At 40.3% G+C, this 22,180-nt stretch overlaps 1 protein-coding gene across 4 annotated transcripts in view; it reads left to right on the plus strand.

Moving 5' to 3' along the window:
- Window positions 1–21,012, plus strand: part of LOC134173528 (melanopsin-like) — a 67,922-nt gene extending 46,910 nt beyond the window's left edge. For 3 of the 4 annotated variants that reach the window (XM_062637624.1, XM_062637625.1, XM_062637626.1), the window contains 8 exons: window positions 866–1,069; window positions 1,492–1,663; window positions 3,375–3,530; window positions 4,667–4,774; window positions 10,648–10,822; window positions 13,036–13,122; window positions 15,482–15,628; window positions 19,755–21,012. In XM_062637624.1, the coding sequence (XP_062493608.1) occupies window positions 866–1,069; window positions 1,492–1,663; window positions 3,375–3,530; window positions 4,667–4,774; window positions 10,648–10,822; window positions 13,036–13,122; window positions 15,482–15,628; window positions 19,755–20,144 (1,439 nt within the window). In that variant the 3' untranslated portion in view covers window positions 20,145–21,012. The remainder of the gene's footprint in view (window positions 1–865; window positions 1,070–1,491; window positions 1,664–3,374; window positions 3,531–4,666; window positions 4,775–10,647; window positions 10,823–13,035; window positions 13,123–15,481; window positions 15,629–19,754) is intronic. The other variant, XM_062637627.1, reaches the window with a different exon arrangement.
- Window positions 21,013–22,180: the final 1,168 nt, after the last annotated feature.

Genomic DNA, 22,180 nt, shown 5'->3' on the forward strand with positions numbered 1-22,180 from the left:
TTATTTAGTGGCGCAGAAGGGACTCTTCTGCAATTTGAGGATGTTTTTAGTTCTGTTCGTGCCCTTAGATAAGATCACTGTAAAATCATGCTGCCACAAAGTGAAGCAATTGATTTGGGTTGAGTGGCATTCGGTCCTTTATTGCAGGTTATTTATAAAAACTTTAGAAGAAGTCTGCTTTAAGGTTGAATCTAGTGTTTTGACTGCCTCCTATTACCAGTGGGCTGTTGTCTATATCCACATGGGTTGACACAAGGTCTCAAAAAATGAATGATAATTTGACACAGGCTTCTGAATCAAATTAGGGGCAGTCTAACTCTACAATATCTCATCTGCTAGTGCAACGCGTGAATGCAAAAAAAAGGAGAAAAAACCCTGCTTCATTTAAAAACTGACAGTTTTTTCATAAGTGCTCCAGCTGGTCTTTTAACCATCAAATTTAAACCACTTCTACATTTTTAAGCCATATAAACCAAAACCATTGTTTTAAACACTCATCTGTCATTAGCAGACAGATGTCTGCTGCAGCCTGGTAAGATCAATATACTGGGCAATAATCCAGGAAAATGTAACTTTAATTAGATTGGATTTTATTTGAGGCAGTTTTCCATTAACAAAAGATTCCCAGTTGCAGCCCACAGGGGAGAGTAAGACTTGTTAAATACATATATTTGTATTTTATTAGTATTTGTGGGTTTTCTAAAGAGCTTTTAATAACCATGAAATTGTGAGACTAAGAAAATCCTACTAATGGGAGAGAAGTACTGAGCCAGGAAAAAACTTGGGAGGTTTTTCATGTCAGACTCTGAGAGAAAACATGAATCTGTTTTAAGAAAATCACTGACATTGCTGTTTTCTGCTTCAGGCTGTGACTTGTACGCTTTCTGTGGGGCACTCTTCGGAATAACTTCAATGATGACTTTATTAGCTATTTCTGTTGACCGCTACCTTGTGATCACTAAGCCCCTGCAATCCATACAGTGGAGCTCAAAGAAACGCACCATGCAGATCATCGCTGTTGTGTGGCTGTACTCACTGGCATGGAGTGTGGCTCCGCTCCTCGGGTGGAGTATGTTGTCTGCTCTCTCTCTCTTCTAGTATTCCCTGTGTGGCCTCTTTTAGCCTTGCTTGGGGTACAAATGAGATCTTTAATAAATTCTTGGGAGGATGCCTAGCCACTGCCTCATGGTTTGTTGTCATACCAAATATTTGTATATGTTGCAGAGCAGATAGCCTCCACCCCTTACACCAGGTTGTATTCAAGCAGAACAAACTGCAGATGGAGTATTAGGTGTATATGAGAGTCTGGCAGTCAGGAGCTCCTCTCCACACATGCACTCACATTCTGAGATCACACGTATAATATGGCCAACCCAGCTCTTGCAGACTATGTATATAGTAGAGGGTTTATTTTAAGCGCTCAGTTGTTGGATCAGCAACTGCGCAAGCTTTGGGTGTATGTGTGAATAATGTATTCCATGTATTTCATAGGTTCCTATGTGCCTGAGGGGTTGATGATATCCTGTACATGGGACTATGTAACCTACTCCCCTGCAAACCGAAGTTACACCATGATTTTATGTTGCTGCGTGTTTTTTATTCCCCTGATAATAATATTCCATTGTTATTTATCTATGTTCCTGGCCATAAGACGTACTGGCAGGTAAGCAATGTAGCTGAAATAACTAAATTTCCCTTTTCTTGTATTAGAACACTTTCTCGATTTCTTCAGCTGCAGAAAAATCTGAATCAAAAATTAATCCTAAATGAAACTGGAAATTAAGTGGCAGATCATTAACAACTGTGACTAGACAAATATTTTCCTCAGTGTAAAAGCTGGAATGAGTGTGTGTATTTTGGCATAGGGGAAGAAGTCTCTGGTGTTTCTAATCTTATCACAATGTGCAGTAGTTAATAATACATCAGATATTTTGATAGTTTGGATTATTTGTATCTCAGATTTGCGATACAAGGAACATGGTCCTTGTGCATTCCAGCACAGTTTTCAGCATGTAGCAATGGGGGCATCATCTGCCTTTGAGCTGCCTTGTAAACATAACATTTCCTCATACTTTTTGTCAGTTTTATTTAAGGCAGGCATCCCAGAAAACCTTGTGATTCACTCAAGCATTACAACTGTACACACAATATCTGGCTGTGCTTGCCAGTACACTTCATTTTTTCTTTCCCAGATTCTTGGTCTAGATTTGAAATAAAAAAAAAATCATCAGTTTTAGATCTGTAAAATAGCTTCATTTTGGTTAGTTATTTCCCTTGTAATAAGCACATGACTTATCTCTAGTCTGATCCAATACCGGATGGGATTGTGAATCCTTCCCACTGCTTTCAGTGTCACCAGCACTGATGGCTTTCCTCTGTGCCTAGGCACTTACTGAAGTTGTTTGGCTTCACAAGGCTAAATTCCATTTAAACAAACATGTTTAGCTATATGCCTAAATTGAACTTCTTACTGAACTTTATATTTTGTCCTTAGTCTTGGCTTTTAAGAATGAATCTTAAAAACAATGGTGTCTTGTACACTCATGAAGCACCAATGGCCACAGGATTTTTCTGTGCCTTTTGCTCACTAATACAGTACACTCACTTTATGAGTATGTTCATAGTGCACCAGGAAACAGTTTGTTACCCTGCTGGCTAATAATCCCTGACATATATCTTCATTTAAAAACACTGATATATAAAAATTGTTATTTCTATGCTAAACCATATGAAACAATCTTTCTAATAAATTGGGAGGGTGTTCGTCAGATATGAGAAGATAATTTGATTGGGCCTTTTTTTAGCAAAAACATTAGGACAACCTATTGTACTCTGCTCTGAAAATATTCTTCTTCAGTGAATGAATCTGCAGGGAATGTCTCTGTAAGCGTTTGGGGCCAGGTTCCTCAGATTAGTCAGGCTGTTCCAGCACATATTACTTCACGAGCTGAATTTCTGCAAGCTGTTACTCCTTTGAAAAGCAAAAGCCATAAGATTTGATTTTTGCATCCAGCTGTGCCTTTGCTTGCTCCATTGAGAGCAATGAAGGGAAAGGGGTGCCAATTTCTTTACCCTCCCAAACTGAAACCCTCCTTGTGATAGGATAAGGACACGGCAGTTCTGTGCTGTAGTCCCAGGGGTTCTTCTGGCACAATTCCACAGTTCCACACACAAACAAAGATCAGACAAAATGCCTGGGACCATTTCACTACATGAACTACCAGAGTTTTTAAATATCAGAGGACAAAAGAAGAGGTAGAGGAGGGAAAGATGAAATCTGCTTCACTTTGCATATTGCTGAGAACATATTAGAGATGTTGCACCTCACTTTTTTACTCTCCTGCTGATGTGTTTGTATTCTTTTTCCCTCACAGAGATGTTCAAAAGCTAGGGTCCTGCAGCAGGAAATCCTACCTCTCTCAATCCATGAAGAATGAATGGAAACTGGCAAAAATTGCTTTTGTGGTCATCATTGTGTTTGTCTTGTCCTGGTCTCCATATGCTTGTGTCACCTTGATTGCCTGGGCAGGGTAAGTGGAAACATCCAAAGATGCATGGGTTATGCTGAAACATGAATATGATTATTACTGTACCCACAAGAAGCAGATCTCCCTTTGAAAGGCTTTTAAATAGTTATTATATTACAGGTGATATTGCATTCTTCACTATATTCTTGTCGATAAAGATAGAAAAGGGATTATTTTTCTTTGTATTTTAAAACTATTATGACTTTCTATCTGCATTTTGGCATACGTTGTTTCCTCTCCCCCAAGATACTTTCTTTGTATGACTTGGAGGACTTATCTCTTCTAATACCTGTTCTCTCAAGAAGCTTCCTCCATACACTGCTGGCTCTGACAAAGGTCAGAAGATAAGTTATATTCCCTCATATTCACCCCTGAGCTCCCATCTTCCTCCAGCTGCTTGCTGCTCTCTGCTCTAAAGGGACATGTTTTCTTGCCAGTGCACATTCTTGATTTCAAGGTCAGATTGGACAGGGCTTGGAGCAACCTTGTCTAGTGAAAGATGTCCCTGCCCATGGCAGAGGTTGGAACTGGATGATCTTTAAAGGTCCCTTCTAACCCAGACTATTTTGTGATTCTGTATTAGTTGTAATTATCCAGTGATGACACTGGTCAGACATGATTGGCTGTGGGTTAAGAAGAAAATACTGGTTTCAAATCATTTCTAGTTCTCTCTTCCTTCTGCAGTGTTTGCAACTAAATCATTGACAACCTTTGCTGTGCAGCACAGATGTTATTGCTGAAAGATTTTTAGGTTTGATCTTGTTTCCTTTTTTTATTGCCATTCACTTTTCCCGGATGGCCACAGTAGGCTTGATTTAGGGCGTTGTTGTTTCTTTTTTTTTTTATTTTACTTTTTTTTTTTTCCCCTCTGGTGTAGAAACAGGGAAGGTGATTCTACATGTTCCTGGTTACCCTCAAATAGATAACTAATTATTTGCAAATATTCCATTTTCCCCAGATAAATGAAATCATAGTATGTGCTGTCAAACGCAAGTCTTTCTTCTGAGCAAGGAATGCGTGTGAATGAATTAACATTTAGTACACAGCACAAAAATCATCAAAAAGAGTAATAAATATGTTTTAATAATTTGGTATCAACCCATGGTATAGCTGTGTGTAATGTTTTTGCTTTGTTTTAGTCGAGCCAACACCCTAACACCGTATTCCAAATCTGTGCCAGCAGTTATTGCCAAAGCTTCTGCAATCTACAACCCCATCATATATGCAATAATTCACCCAAGATACAGGTACAGTAAACATATAATTATGTCTGTAACTGTACATACAGTTGTGGTTTTTACAATAAATGAACTACACTCGTTCCTGCACCCTTATCCCATGCAGTGTGTGCTCCTGCCCTGATCACCCCATGATGGGATCCAGATAATTAGAGCCTTCACTGCATCCATCTGGTACAGGGCAAGCTGCACAGCATATGGAGCTCCAGATGTGGCCTCGGAGGTGGCCAACAGGGGAGAGCAGTCCCTGTCTTCACCTTTCTTCCCCCTCACAACCCTGCTTTGTCCTGTGGGGCTGCACAACACTGTGACTGACATAAGAAGGAGTTGATACTCAGGGACATCTTTTGCCATATCAAGGACAGCCGCAAAAGGTTTCTCCAGATAATAGGTCCCAACCAGCAGGGTTCAAAATCCTGTCATCACCAATTTAAGCAACTGTATATGTATATGTTCAAGGTTTGGTTTTCTGAAGCACTTCAGTTGTTCTCTTTACAACAGCTTCAGTACAAATGTGAATAAGTTGTTGGTCTTTGGGAGAAGCTCTGTAAGAAGCAAACAGCATTTTCATAGCAGTTCTGTGCAAAGTTGAGAGCTGTAGGAAGCTGGTAATCGAGGTAGAGCTCCATGCAAATGAGCAAGTTTTCCAAATATACTGAAAATACTGCCTTTTCATTATCAGGCTTGCTAACTTTGGTCAAGTATTTGCCTTTGAAAAACAAAGCAAACATTTCTGAAATACTCTGTGGAAAGAAGCATTTTCTGAAGGCTGGTTTCATATTTGTTTAATTTAGTTGGTTCAGGGAAAAGAATCTCAATTCTTGGCTTTTTCAAAAATTAGCTTTGACTTAAAAAAGAAGTTCTGCACTACACTAAAGGGGTTCAATGGGCAAAATGTTGATCACTTCTCGGAAACGCCTGAATGGATTTTGCAGGCATAAAATATTTCTGACCTTATGCCTACATAAACAAATTATAGTATAATTCTACTTATTATTACAGATATCAATTACTGTGTATTTTAAAACAGAACACTGCCAACCCAGCACAGTTTCACTAACAAATACTCAAGCACTATTCAGTCTCAATAAGCTGCATGGGTAGCCAACTTTTCTTGCCTTTTTAGTTCCTTCTCAAGCCACTGACAGCCAGTGAATGAGTTTCTGAGCTGAAAGCTATGAATTCTGCATTTTTATCCAGGCCCTTTCTGACTGCAGCAACATAAGGAACAGAGTATGAAGATAACTTGTTCCCACAGAGTAGATGATTAGAAAGGTAATGATGCATTGTAAAAAGATTTCCATACTGTCTCTCTGATGGGAAATCTACAGAAATAGGTGAATAGAATGATAATTTAATATACCATAACAGAAGCTTCTCTAAAGAATCAGAAACCTTTCCCTTTGCAGAAGAAGGTCTATTATAATCTCCTTTAATAACTCCTCTAGAGCATCCCAATTGGTCTCCAGAGACCACATCAGCCTTCCCTGACATTTGAGGAAAGCATGAGAAAGAGCCGCCTTGCATTTCAGAAAGGTCACCTGCTCTTTGTGCAAGTTAGGACCTGCAGGCATGCAGAGCATGGACACATCTAAAATGATTATGTTCTCAGTCATGTGGTCCTAGGAGGGGTTACAAAGGACTTAACAAAGTATTTTTGCAAGGGAATAATCTGGTGTGGTGTTCTTCTGAATGATTTCAAACAAGGACAAACTTACCTTGCACTTCCCAGACACTATGCAAGCTAAAACTTCTTTTTTGTAGTCAATGTTTTATTTAGACATGTCCTGCCAGCTTCAGCTGAGAAAAATGTTCAGGTCCTGGCAAAGTGAGTCACTTCTATTAAAACTTCTAAAACACTTGGTTTCCAAAAATCTGGTGAAATTTGGGGGTTTTAGAGGGTTGTTTCTGAGGGTTTTGTTTGTTTGGTTAGTGTAAAGAAAGAGAGATGACTCCATTGTGTTCTCAGCCCTATCTCCAGCATTAGGTGGGCTGCTAAATGGTTTTTTCTTTCCCACCTTCGCAACCCACAACAGTGCACTCCAAAGAAGCTATACCTCACATATATAGCTCAGAGCTTGGACCTTCCAGAGCTGTACATAACGTGTACACAGTGAAACATACTATACAAGCATCTTGCTTTTTATATAATAATGAACTGCTATTCAGTATATCTCTAGATTTTTCTGCAAGTCTTTCAAAGCGTATCTTCCACAAAAGGATGCTACATTGAGTATGGATGAAATATGGCTATGCCACCGTGGTAAATGTGACAAATGTACGAATGCCACTAGATGGCAGGGTTAGTCGTCGGTATGAGGCTTGTTTCCCCCAGGAAGTGGAAAAGCTGCTGAGTTATATAGCCTGAGAACTAGGATTTGGGAGCTGGAAACTGAGTTTATTGTTTTGAATGTCTGATAAATGACAGTGAGGTTGTAAGAACAGTTAAAGGTTCTCAGAAAGCTGGTGGAAATACACCCAGAAATAATGAAAACATATATAATGCTTGAAAATGCCTGTTATCGTAACTAACATCATTTTACATCCTCCAAGAGCCTGAGCTTATCTTAGTTTCTGAAGGATCCAGGGAATTTTAATTTAGAACAGGAGAAGGACGAGTCTCTTATGGCTTGCAGAAGTTGATGAGAAGTTTTGCATTGCTGGCTGACCCATTTTGAACCTGGTATTATTTTTCCTGATCCAAAGCTATTATGTTGAGTGATTCCTTATATTATTTCTGCAAGGTCAAGTGAGTGTTTTCAAAGCAGATACCATAGAGCAAACTGCTTCAATTAGTCTTTTTCCTACCACCAGCATTGGCTTTTCCAAGTAAAGCTGAAAAAGGCTGGAGTCCACAAGATTTCAGACACTCTTAAAAAGTGTTTTGTTTTACTTTTTCCCTGCTTCCTAATTTGTATTTCTAAACATATCAACAAGAGAAGTGTTTACTGAGTTCTTGTGAAGGCTTTTCATAGACCTGAGAGTATTCCAGTCAGGAAAAGCAGTATTGTTGGGTCCCTTGTGATCAATTAAACATGCAGTTTTAAAACTGAAAAAGCAGCTACAGTACACCAGAAACTGAGCTGGTGACAATATGTTGGCAGGACCAATTTTGCTTGAACAGTAAATAATGAATATGTATGTAGAGATCAGTGTTTTTGGGTGTTTTCCAAATTTTCTAATAATTCATGTTATGAGTTGAAAGTAATTTATTTAATGATGGATAAATGGGCCTGTCCAGGCCCAAGACTTAAGGGTTCGTGCAGGGGATGAATTACCATTTTGCATTGGTACTACCGAAACAAATTAAATCTATGTTATTTTCCAGATCTTTCTAGAAGGGGGCATCTAGAAATCAGGACCTAAAGAATTCAGATATGGCCCAAACCAAAAAAATGTACAGCTACAACAGCAAGGGGCTTTTTTGCACAGAGAATTGCTGTCACTGCATCTTAACACCCCAACAAATCAGAGAAGTCTTTTTGTGGGGTTTCCTTACCCTAAGCAATGAAAAATAAAAGTAAATTACAAAGGTGTAACAGAAAATGTAACAATGACCTTTGTGCTAGCACTTGGCTTTTAAGAACTGGTCTAGAGGTTAATTGTTGTATACCCCTGCCAACCCCCTTCTCCACCAGGATAAAGAAGAAAAATACTTCTCTTCCTGATAACTGCCACTAGAAATAATAAATATGAATAAGTAAGGAAATGTGCACAGATTTTTAATTCAGGAAATGCTGTTTTGGGTGGGAATAAAGTTTTTACTCCTTAAACAATCTCTATGAGAGAGACTGTCACTTGGCTGTGTTAGTCATTGCAGAAACTTTCTTAGATTTTGGAAGTTTTAGGTTTTGTAGTCATTTGTTCATAGCAAGCAGGGAAATTCTGCACCTTTGTGTTTCCAATTTGCTCCCAAGGGAAACACAATTATACAAAAATTACTTGTTCTAAAGTGCTCCATCATAAATAGCTGAATAATCATAAATATTTTTTATTTGTATTATTTTATCAAAAATGTGTTTGAAATTACTGCGTATTTCAGTTTTGCTTACTTTTATTTCAAAGGATTATAAAGATACCATTAAATAAGCACCTCAGTTTATACCTACTTTATACTTCACACATACAGTATTAAAACACATTTCAAAACCTGTTATTTCATTCCAGCCCACAAAATGTCCCTCAACAGTCCTCCCAAATATTAGTAAAACTGAAACTCTGGTCCCTCAGGACATCAATAATGTTCTTATATTGTCTTTGAAAATTCATCATTAGATATAAATTTCCTGAACCTTCAGCATGCAGAGGTCTCTGCATGAAATCCTTCTTAATAAACAGGATGGTATGTTTTACACAAACCTGAAGTTCTTGAATACTTTACAGCCCTAGGTAGGCTGTGGCTGACATCAAAAGTTACAGCTATGTCTGAGGGAAGTGGTTGAGCTTCTCAGCTGGGGATAAAAGCTGTCAGCTGCTTTTTCAGCACCAGCCTGAGGTCTTCAATATGAAAATGAGCTTACTGGGGCTTGGCATTTTCTCATGTCCTGCAAACCCCTGCTGATTCTCAAAACTTCTTATTTTCTGCACAAGACTAGCTCCCTTTTTTATCCAGCACCATGTGGGCAGCCTTCTACACCTCCAAGCAGCTGGCAGGCATCTCAGCAGAATCAGGAACAATGGTGTGACAGGAAGCTTTCTTCAGTCCTCGTCTCCACTGTAGGCACAGAATTGCAGTTCAGTTGCCTTTGAAGTTATAAGTAAGGACACACAAGAGTCTGGTATACTGAGAATCATGATGATGGCAAGTATTGGGGTTTGTGGGATTTGGTGGTGGTGGTGGGTTTGTTTTTGACTGACGAACTAGTGACCCCATAATCAGGTCCCTGAGACTTGAATGTGTAGGATCTTTTCTGAGAACAGAAATGATGACTTAAAATATACTAATTATTCAACAAACCCGGTAACTATAGAAGCAAAGATTCTGCAATATACATCCGCTTGACTTGCATCTCAGTGTCAAGTCAGTATTCAAACATATTCCACTGATCCTTAAGTCCTGTGCATCAGTTGTTTTCCATACACCTTGTTGCTGACTTGCTTCTTGGCTCGTTCATTTAGCTTTGTGCCAGTATTAACTTCATCTGTTGGGCTGAAATAATGGACTGGGAGGCACTGAGGAGGTGTCATACCAAACCAGCACTGTGGCTAGCATCACCCTGCATCACAGTCCTTGGTGGCAGCAAGGAGCAAGGCCAGCTGGCATTGCACGGGGAGGCTCTTGGGCTCTTCTGTGCCATATGGGGCCAGGGATGGGGTCAGGAGAAATAGACCTTTAATATCATAACTGAGATTATTATTTAATGAATAAGGAAGGTTTAAAATTCTTTGGGGCCTAGATCATCCTTCTCCCCTGTGCTTGTAAGGAGTGTTAATTCCTAATAGGACCTGCCATGATAAAAATAAATAGCAATATCTGGTTCTTCTGCCCCTTTCTCCCTTTGTTTTTTTCCCTTGTCCTGTGCCTTTGCACAGTGAAGAACTTCATACCAGCTAACCGGAAAGTTTTCTGGGCTAACCTTGTAATTAAATCAGAAGCAATCATATTCTTTAATATATTTTCAATTCTTGTTACTTATCCATGCAGCTCTTCCGTATGTGTTTTGACCTGAGGCCCAGAAGGCACCTGCTATTTTTCTTTCAGCCTATTAAGTAGTTTCCACTAGATATACCACACTTTTTCCATGTAGTCTTTAGGACCTCCTCAATTAAAACAGAAGAGGTTCTGAGGTTATGGAAAGAGATGGTACTTTCACCGTGTGATTTTTTCAAAGCCGTCTCATCAGTGTGCCATCTGTTTTGTTTCTTGTCCCATATTCCTTCAGAAAAACCATCCACAACGCTGTTCCCTGCTTGAGGTTCCTAATACGAATATCGAAGAATGACCTCCTGAGAGGCTCCATAAATGAGTCATCTTTCAGGACCTCTCTCTCCAGCCATCAGTCTCTTGCTGGCAGGACCAAGAGCACTTGTGTTTCATCAGTTTCCACTGGAGAAACTGTAAGTCTTTTCTTGTTTCCATAAAGGAAAGTGAGTATAATGTTTCTCCGACTCCCAAAATAAGTGAGTCTACAAATACATATTCAAAATTAGAGAATGGAAAAGGGGGGAGGGAGAGGCAGCACATCTGCATGGTTCAGATGCTCACTGGGAGCATGGATGTCCCAGTTAAGCCTTTAATGTGAATTTAAAAGAGCCATTATCAGGCACGCCCTATGTCACCAGCCACTTCCTATAATTCAGTATCTGAGGAAGCTGAAGGAGGGGAAAACAGTCTCCCTTCCAAAGTTTTTAAACCTATAGAAAAGCTGTCTTACTAGTTTAAAGGAAGTCCATTTCCTGCAGGACAGAAAATCTTTTGATTTGTTTCCCTGGATTTTAACCATGAGGAGTGGAAGACTCCTGCACCCAGTGCAAGGTGGGGTGTTTTGTAAGGCTGGTGATTCAAGTAGTTAGAAATAAAAGGAGTGTTTTCATAGCCCCTCTTGGTATGACTCCCTCTGTCCTTATAAGCCACAAGAAGCCAGCCTTGCCCTCAGAGGTGCTGGGAAGCTGGCTCTGGGGAGAGATGTCTGCCATTGCTGGGGCTGGGGATCAGCACTGCTCCACACTCAGCTTGGGTGTAAGAAACCTTTCAGAGCAATGGCTGCAGTCCGTAACCTTTCACAAAGGTATAAATCACTGTGACAGACTGAGTGTCAGACTCTTGGCTCCCCCCTTGAGCCAGGTGGCAGCTGTCTAAGTGAGGATGGGGCTCTGTTATTTGCATGCTTTCAGGGTGCTGCTGCTGAGAGTCAAGCCATGGAGCTGCATTTCAGTAAGACTGTAATGACAGTGAGTATTTTCAGCTAGACTAGGTCCTTAATGTAGAAATGGACCACCAGGAAAGTGCACCAGCCTCAGATAAGATAATTTAGCATTGAATTTTCTGCTGGAGAATGGAAGTTCTGTTCAGGTAGCAGCACCAGGGAGATTTCTGAACTTGTTCATGGCAGACAGACTGTAAAGCAAATGCACCTGAGCAAAAAAATGCAGTGTTCACTGGGAAACCAAGCAGTCCCAGCCAATGCGAGCACTATGCGCAGGGTGCTGACATGAAATTCAGGCCTCCTAGCTGAGAAATCCAAAAACAGAATGAAAAACACCCTCAAACCCAACAACAAATGAAGAAAAACACTTTAAGTGCCTGAAGGGAAGGCTCACTGCCTGAGCCCTAATGAATCAAAGTCTGTCCCATTGTGAAAGACAGGTTACTTCGCAGTCCCTGCTGCTGCTTCCTCTCTTGCACATTAACCATGCAGCCGTATCAGGCAGACTTCCAGTTAAAGTGACTAACTGTGCTTTACTGAGTAGCCTCAGCCATACAGCTTGTGAAGTTGTGAACCGTTTGTGGGCAAGGATCCTCCTCCACTTTGTGGCTGTATGTCACATATCACAGCAACGTTCCTAGCTATCACTAAACAGCCTATGGATTACTGCCTTACAGACAGGTATAATGATGATTAAACATCATGAAATTACTTAAATGGGGTGTGTTTTGTCACTCAAAATTAAAAGGTGTTTAAATACCATGCAGTGGATAAGCTAGTTCTCAGGAGAGACCTTGTCTTTTTCTATGGTGTTTCATAAAATGCATCTATCATAAAATTTCTTTTAAATAAAACAATAAAAGGAAGTGTGAAAGGCCTTTCTTAGCCCAAGCAAAGCCTTTTTTGGAGTACTGTTGTTCATCTTTGAGCCAAAGTGTGCTTGAAGTGTGTGATAGGACTCCTGTGGAGTGTGACACTACTGTACTGCACAGCATGAGGATCCCAAGTCATATAATAGTTTGGGTTGGAAGGACCTTCAAAGGTCATCTAGCCCAAACCCCCTGCAATGAGCATGTACATCTTCAATTAAATCAGGTTTCCCAGAACCACGTCCAGCCTGGCCTTAATTTGCTTGCCTAGGCTCTCATAGTCTTCAGGGCACAGGAAGCGCTTTCATATTTATCTCTGTATTACGGCAAAAACCTTAATAACATAGAAAAAAAAAAGAGTGACTCACTTTGTATGGGCTATGAAATTTAGCATTTGTCTTGGCTCTAAATAATAATAAATTTATCATATATATATTTAAATATATTAAGTGCTCTAACGAAATAAATGAATATTTCTCTTGCAATGTAAATTAAAGTTAGATAATCTATCCTGCTGACTTAATTCCATTCACAGACCACTGATTACACAATGATGCATGACAGTATCAACTGTGATGATTCAGTAAACTGTAAAATACCCAGATCATCCTTGAAATATGAGGTTAGTATATGCAACATGCCAATATCCTACTTTTAGAAAAAGAGTGTGTGTGCGTATATATAATATATGTATTATATATATGTATTTTGCTTGAGCAAACACAGCACACGTACATATCTGATTCCCCTTAAGATCATGGGTACTACTTGTCTGTTTCCACTTGTGCTTCAGCCCCCCTCTACTCGGCACTTGTGAGGCCTCACCTAGAACACTCTTTTCAGTTCTGAGCCTCTCACTACAAGAGAGACATGGAGATGCTGGAGGGGGTCCAGAGAAGGGCAACAAAGCTGGTGAAAGGTCTGGAACACAAGCCTGATGAGGAATGGCTGTAGGAACTGGGGATGTTTAGTCAGGAGAAAAAGAAAGCTCAGGGGGACCTTATCCCTGTCTACAACTACCTAAAAGGAGGATGGAACGAGGAGATGGCTGGTCTCTTCTCCCAAGTAACAAGTGATAGGACAAGAGGAAATGGCCTCAAGCTGCTCCAGGGGAGGTTTAAGCTGGATATTAGGAAAAATTTCTTCACCAGAAGGGTGCTCAGGCATTGGAACAGGCTGCCCAGGGAAGTGGTGGAATCACTGTTCCTGGAAGTGTTCAAAATCCATGTAGATGAGACCCTCAGTGACACGGTGTCCTGGGTTCAGCAGTAGCAGTCATTTTTCCCCTTCTTGGTAGCTGGTGCAGTGCAATGTTTTGACTCTAATGGTGGACTTGGCAGTCCTGGGTAACAGCTGGACTTGATGATCTTAAAGGTATTTTCCAATCTAGCTGATTCTATTCTATAATTCTATGATTCATCCACTGGTTGTAGAGAGCAGGTCTAGTGACATGGAAATGTGTTGGCATAGTTTAAGACAGGGATGGCTCCTTGTTTACTTATTTCCAACTTCTTTTTTGACCCTTTCATCTTTTAAATTGCCTTGACTTAAATTTATTCCTTCACTTTCTCCCCATTAATCCACTGTTTGATGTCAAATGAGCTAATTTCAGTTGTATCACCTACCTTGATCCAAGAAGCTTTCTGTTCTTCACTGTTGGTCACTACTTGGTTTTGGTTCATTGGGGTTAGCAGATTATTGTGTGTGTTTAATTGGGGGTGCTGTTTAAAGACATGGTATAATGTGGATAAGAGGCTTCAGTCTTTGGCACAGCTTTGGCTTAGGATTCTCAAATAATGCTGTTAGTAAAGTACAGCACTGTGTTGTGAGTGGATGCAGCCAAAGGTAGTTGTTCTTGGGGCAACCAACAGCTCAGTGCAGTTATACAGATTTTAGCTGAAACAGCAGCTGCTGAAATAAAAGCTAAGCTCAACAACTCTCGCATGGCAACAGGACTGAGTGAAAGTTTGGAATGCTCCCCTAAAGTATTGATGAGCAGGAATGGCACCAGCAACACTGTAAAAGATGCACCCGTTGCCACCAACACTTCCCTCTGTATGTTATGTCCTTAGTGTAGGGAGACAATGCTTTTACAAGTCATATAAATTGTATTTACAGTTTGTTTTTTTTTTTACTGTATTTACAGTATTTACAGTTTAATTCTACAAGGGAGAAGAAATAAAAAGGTGGCAATACACAGATGCATGAGCAAGGTGATGCAGTGGAATTATGCACTAGCTTCCCACTTGTGTGGAAGCCTGTCTGTCCCTCTGTCCATCCATCCATATCTAAAAGCTGGTGTGGAAAGTAGTGGAACGGTTTCATCACTGATATTCAATTAAAAAAGTCACCACAAAGTTAGGGATGATAGATGGCCTCTGCCCAAGCCTGTAAATAGAATGGCATGGTTGCAATGTCATGATAGTGCTACATTTACTGGCATGCTATCAGAAAATCAGCACAGAACCCACTCATTGTGACCCATCCGCTAATGATGGTACAAAGAAGAAGCAAGGTCATGGGGCTTAAGAAGCCCTGGGTGTTTTGGGTATCCAGTTAGGATATATACAAATGTGGATTTGGTCCTGTCCATGTCCATGGTTTTGTACCAGCTGATGGTCATGCAGACTGCCATAAGCCAAAGAGATTGGTTGTACTTGCTCTCATCTTTAAACTTAAGGCACTATGCAGCTATAAGCGTAGCACAAACAATGAGATAAAAAAGGGTGTAAAACATATTGGTGAAAAGAGAATAACTAATTTTTCATTATTTCAAAGTTTTGTTTTGGTTCAGAAAAATAGTCCAGGGTAAGTGGCAAGATTAAAAATCAAGCCTCTCCCCAGGGCAGTTTTGAGGGTGAGACCTGTGTTAGAACAGCTTTAGTTTCCTATAGGTGTGCATGGTTTCTGATAGAGTTGGAGAACTTTTAGAATTTGAGAAAGGATGTACCTGTCTGAAATTCTTCATCATTTATTATTAGACCTGGAGTGATGTAGAACTTGACCCTGTAGAGCAAGCTCGTAAGAAGCTGCAGCCATGCCGAAGTCACTCTTTCTCAAGTCCAAGACAGGAGAAGAGAGATCTGCTCCCAAAGACCTGCAGCTACAATGCAGCAACTGCAGAAAAGGTAAGGAAAAAAAGTCTCTGCTGGGGACTCTCCATTTTAGTGTTAATCTTGCTACAGCACATAATCTCTGAAATAATAATTCAATCTTTATAACCACCTGTTTCGTCTGAAGGCTTTATTTATCCTGATTCTGATGTCCTCTTCATCATTGCCTTTATTTCTTTTTTTGTACCTAAAGAGAATGCCAATAAAGCCTTATTCATTTTTTTTCACTAATATGTTGCCTGTTTTTGGAAAATCAGCATTGACTCATAGCTCTAAAGCTGCGTTGAAGCACAGTCAGTGGCATCAAATGCAGGAAGTTGAATTCTTTGCCTCTTTTCCTGTTTATCTAACCCAGTTCTGCTTCCTCACATCCTGACCCTTGTGTCCACATTGTGGTAGCCTCCTTTTACTACAAAGTCAGGGCTGCAAAAGAGTTTGACATGATAGAGGCCAACTTTTTCCTTCCTTCAGAAAAAAAAAACATTAAAATATTTTATTTCTGTTGAAGGGGAAGTCTCGAAAGAAACTCCCATTTCTCCCTAAGGGTGGGAGAGTCTGGCAGCTGCCATCCTTCCCTCACTGAAAGAGGAGATGGTGAATACTCAGTGCATCTTCTGTGGATGCATCATGCTCGTTGCCCAAACTGTTGAAGTTTTGGACAAAGAAAACTTTGTTCCAAAAGGAACCTCTGAGGATGGAAGCAATAGGTCACCCATGAGTCAGCATCTGCCAGAACCGTAACACCAGTTTCAAAATGATTATTTGTATGGGTGGCACAATGTCAAGCATATATCAGTGCTGTTTTTCCAAGCAGGCTTACAATCCTCTGTGCGTGGCTGGACTGAGTAGCACCCACTTTTTGGTAAAGGCACCTTTTCATGGGGCTACTCTGTTGTGTGTATCCAAACATCCACACCTTGGTCAGCTACAGCATCTGCTTCTGTCCCTTCTGCTCCCTTCTAGCTCTGACGCTAATTGTCTGGAGATAGCATAGTTTAAAGCAGGAACTGTTCTGGAAATTTCCAGCCAGCCAATGAACTGGTTCCTGCATGCATCTTTCCTGTCTTCTTTCATGTGTCTCCTTAAGATCAAGTCCTGAGAAACCTTGGTCTTTCCCTGCAACTGTTGTGAATAGTACTGATGGAAAACCAAGGAATTCAAATGTAGAGGCAGGCAACATGGAATCAAATCTACTGCCCACTTCTGCTGTCCTCCATCACTAGCCCAGCGTGTCCAAGGTGGTAGCTAAGTATCAAAGACAAGAGGTTGTCTCCAGGTTCTGGAGAACCACCAGCTTTCAGTCTCATAAGGAAGGAGAAGGAAAATAAATCTGAGGTGGTCTGCATAAAAGTATTCAGCAATTAAGAAAATGACCCTGGATTCTGGAATTTGTCAGCTGCATAGCCCACAAGAAGGCTCAGATGCTATAATTTGTCCTTGAAAGACATCTGTTGAATTATTTTGATAAATACAAAAGTATTTTAAACAAAAATACTTTCAGGTTGAGGCTTTCAGTGTTGTTCACCAAGATGCGTAGAATTCATTTACATTGAATATTCAAAGCATCATTTGCTTTTCTTAGCAAAGATTCCTGCGTGGCGTGAAGGTCCTTTGTGTGTTAGCTAAATGCAATGCATCAACATTAATTCTATCAGAATAAATTTTTATTTGTCAAGATCAGTTAGAGTGTTTCATTATGTGGCCACCCATTTATCCTCAAAAAAACCCCAACCCCACTGTGTTTTTAGATATTTAAGGTTTTAATAGCATTACTGAACTGTCTATGATTGGATTCCAATTATAGCGCTTTCAAAAATGCTCAGTTATGGAAATACAAGTGTGAATTTGGTGCAGGGTCACCTAACTTTCTGATTTAACAAAATAGATAAATTATGTACGTCTGAATTCTTTTCACTGACTGAGATCAAAACTCCTTAATGCACAGCTGCAGATGGGTTGTCAAAAAAGAAAAGGCATCCCTCAAGTGAAAGTTAAAAAGCCAATCAGTGTCCCTGGCTTGGTGCTTTGCATAGCACAAAACACATGGGACTGTTTTCTGTGCTGCCACAGAGATATGCTCTAACCCCATGACTTACTGAAGTTAGTTAGGATGGTAGCAGACCTGATGTAGACTGACATCTGGAAACCTGGTGTGGCAGTGAAGAGGCCTTTTTGGAAGCATTAAAATGCAGGCATGTATTATGAGTGGAAGATAGGTTTGAATACTTGATTTCAAAAGAGAGTTGCCAAGTGTGCTCTCTGCATCCAGGATTCCTGCCAAAGGAATTACCTGGCATGAAAACTAAAAAAACTTGGAAGTGGTGTCCATATTCAAAAGAAACTCTTCCTTCTGCTGTGGTGAAGACCGCACTTGAAGCAGGGAGGACTGGTTTTAGGTTTTTCATTCTATAATTAACTTTGATTTGGAAGAATGGACTGTTCTTGTCTTTCAGGCTGATTTAAACTGCTGGTTTTAGCACATTGTTCTTCCCTCCACTTGGATAAGTAGAGTGGCTGGAGAAATCTTCATCAATAGGAATCAGTGAATGATTGCTGTTTGTGGAGTAAATTTACATAATCCTTCAGAATATACTAGTGTCTTATTCTATACCCAGACTGACAGAGAAACAGAGGGGAAGAGAGAGAGACTAAAAAAGTCTCTTGTGGTTTGTTGTTTTTTTTTTAACAACATAATTTGTATGAAAAACAAATATGTTTTGTTCTCTGTCTGTAAAATCAGACTGACTTGTGCTATGCAATAAGATATTATGCTAAACTACTTACTGAGATAATGACCCCTAAATCTTAAAAACCAAAACCAGCCACTATACTACCTCTCCCTCCCCCCCCTTTCCCTTTTTGATTTAAGGATTTCCCAGTATAAAGGCAGTATCACAGGCCATGGACTAGGTGGAGACAGAGGAGCCAAATTATAGCTCCTGCTGCTGTAATCATGCCAGAGACCAATCTAACATTTTAAAAAGATGTTTTAGCACCAAATCTCTATAAATCCATGGGATTTACATGCCTGAATGCTTCAAGAAGACTAAAGTGGAATTAATGAGGTTTATGACTAGAACAGAAATATCTGCAATAGAGGAAAAATATTTACAAAACTATTATGGGAAGCTCAACCTATGGAGAGACTCAGTGTAGCTAGTTAATATGCCTTACAAGTGTATGAAGAGAAATAAATAGAACTGTTACTCTGATAGAAGCTTCATAGCAATCTGGATAAAACTTTGTTGTATGCTGAATTCCATTAGTCTTCATGAGAATTCACATAGTAATGAGGTAAAAACTGCATTTTATGTTAAATGTTGATTTTCTCCAGGAAGGAGGGACCTCTAGCTTTTCTCTGTATGTGGCATTTTATAACCTGAACTGTCATTTTCTATAGCAAGCCAAAATTGATCACTCATGCCTTCCATTGCCAATGTATTTAAATACTAACCAATACTTTAAAAGCTTATTTAGTTTACTCTGGATTTGCGTACTGTGCACAAAGAGTTATGGAAAGGTCACAGGGGAGTTGCCATCAGGGCGAAGTAGGAAATTAAGTTTTCTCAAAGAAGGCAGATGGGAAGTGGTTAGCAAAGCAAAATAGCAGTTGCTGGTTTTCTCTTCTTTGCTGGTGGAAGTACTATCCAGTACATGCAAAGCCACTGACTGCCCTGAGACAATAGCAGGAGCCGTTTGGGGATACCATGACAGAGGTTGTCACAAGGATGATGAAAGTGTAGGCAAATAAAGAATACAGTGTGCTTGAGTCTTACCTGAGATCCCTCCAATGAGAGACAGAGAGAAGTGCAATTATCTGGTACCTTGAGATGTGTTAAAAGGGAGAAATGCTTTTTTGAAACATAAAATAAGTCAGATATAGGAATGGGCTTTTCTTTTCCTTCTTCTCTTTTTGGTCTCTGATGATATTTAGGCATGTTTTCTTTTGCCTCATTTAACATTCTGCTTTCCAAGCTGTAGATGTTAACACACCTGATTTTCTCTTTCTAGTAAGTGATTCAAGTGTTTAGAAAATATGACTGGTGACTCAAAAAATGGCTAGTGGTAATGAACATTTCTACTACTGGTTTCTGTAGTCATATGCTGTATGACAACACTAAAACTTATGTCTCAATTCCAGGTTTCACTCTCCTCCAGCTGTTTGGAGAAGGTGCTTAGGCAGCCAGTCCTACACGGTCTCCCTGCAACACTTGTGAGCAGCTCCCTAAAAGCAGCCTCTCTGCCTGTTGGTCTGAATAGCAGCAGTGTGAGTGGAGGAGAGGGCTCAGGTACTCCACAGACAGCAGCTCAAGAAAGTCAAGTGAACGGAGTCCTGGGCTCCATCATTAGCAGTGCAGTCCCTCGCATCATCATCATTCCTACCTCAGAGACAAACCTATTTCGAGAGGAACTGGAAGAGGAAGAGACTGAATTATTCCACTTTCATGACAAAAAGGGCAATCTGCTGGACTTGGAAGGGCTTAGCTCATCCATGGAGTTCCTTGAAGCTGTTGAGAAATTTCTATCATAAGTTTCTCAAAAGAAAACTTTCCAGTAATTATTTTCTTGGCATCTTCTCCACTTAATTATACCAAATAACCAAAGCCTTGTAGGTTAGATCATCAGACTTGCTGTATGTTTATACAGTAGTCACTAGGCAGCCTTCAGATTTATCTTTGTCCAGACCAGCTCAGGCATGGAAACAGGCTTTCTTTCAGATTATGCTGCAGGAAATGAGCAGCGGAAGATCTGGCAACATGATCGATTGACACTGGTCTTGCTGTCTGCCTGCTTCATAGGGCCCTGACTTGTAACCACAGATGAAGGTGCCAGCAGAAGGAAAACTGACTGAGCAACAGCAGGGGCAGCTGCTGAATGTTTCTGCTACCTGCACATGAAGTGGCATTACTGTTTTGGCCGCTGTCTTTTGGATGGTGATGGGAAGAGCCACAAGACCACAGTTTCCACCAGCCGCAGCAGTAACGCAGATGGCTCAATGATCTGAACTAAATTTTAATCAAATTATTTTCAGTGTGACTTCTGTTGTGTTTTGTTTTTTAAATAGGCAGCTTGCTAAAAAATAAACAAACAGATGGGGTAACCGGGAAGTGACTGCTTGCCTTTGAAGTTTAGTGCTAGAAGTCTGGATTTTACCTCAGCATCAGTGTGATTACCTGAATGTTGAAACACCAGGTGCTGTATGCTAAAACATACGCTACTACCTATAGAAGCATTTAGAGCACCTTCAGAGTTACAGTCTTGATTAGATATATGTGGATCCTAATTAGTCTGTGATTAAAAGGGTGAATGTTCACAGCTGGCTTGAGAAGTCATTGATAAAAATAAAGCCTTGGCTGCTACGTATAACTTCTTTCTTCAGAGGAGATTCTTCTCCTCTCCTCTAAAATGACACAGTGGATGTCTTCTCCTACTGGTCACTTACCAGAGGATTTCAGAGCAGGTAAAACATCGTCCCGGGGAGAAAACATAGTACTGTGGTGTTTGCTACAGGATTTATACTTGCATCGTTATCTGTGGTTACTGACTGTGTTATTTCATCTGTGCTTCACTTTATGGCTCAGGCTCATAAGAGCCTCCTAGCATTTTATTCCTAACTGTATTCTTGATTTCATTATTCATTTTCCCATTTCTCCACTTCCTTTCAGTCTCTGACTTTAAAATGTAGACAACTTGAACTATATTTTTCTCCACATTGTATTAGTATAACTTAGTAGAAAGCAGGCATTTATCTGGGTATAATAGGGCAAATATTTGGTCTCTGGTGAGTCCAGTCACATTCAGATATCTCACAAGACAGTGAGAGTTTATGTTTGTAGTCCTGATTTATTCCCTTGACTGTATCCTAGATTGTGCAGAGACCACTGAGAGCATTTCCAATTCTTGTGTATGCACTGGCTGGTCTTGAGAAGTAATTTCTCTCTTCCTGTTCTACTGATGCAAAAAACAGATGGAAAATAGAAAGCATAGAAGTATATTCTTTAAATTATTTTTTTATTACAAAAGTTAACACAAATCCTGTTTGCAACTAGCTAGACAGGAACACTACTGAAGAACAAGCTAAAACCCAAAGCAGTACAAGAGAGAGAGGAATACCTCACTTGTGGATCTGAGGTTTTGGGGGGTGTGAGCACAGCAGACCTTTGAGACACTTGCTTTTGGTACAGGCTGTACTTTTTTTTTAGGGCTAAAAAAACCCCACTGGTAGGTTACAAAGCTGATAGCTGAGTTTGGCTGCCTATTGCAATGCTAACACTCTATGCTGCTATTATTTGAGGTACCTTCCTGTCTAGAGACCCTCACCAGAAACAAGGCCAATGTTCCTCCTTACCTTGTAGAGGAGGGGTGAAAGTGGTGGTGGAGCCACATCACATATATGTTTGCCTCTGTGCTGGCTTGGTGCTGGGAGCCAGGGCTCAGCCGGAGCAGCACCACGTTGTGGTACCTGCAGCAGGGCTGCCAAAGGCTATGCCCACCCAGTGCTGGGTTTTCTACTGGGGCCAGGAATGACAAGGTCATTCCTTATGTCAACTGTGCAGTCAGTGACCT

This window comes from Pezoporus occidentalis, unplaced genomic scaffold, assembly GCF_034315485.1.
Source record: "Pezoporus occidentalis ecotype Australia unplaced genomic scaffold, CSIRO_AGI_Poc_V1 ctg53, whole genome shotgun sequence".
In the NCBI taxonomy this organism is placed as follows: Eukaryota; Metazoa; Chordata; class Aves; order Psittaciformes; family Psittacidae; genus Pezoporus; species Pezoporus occidentalis.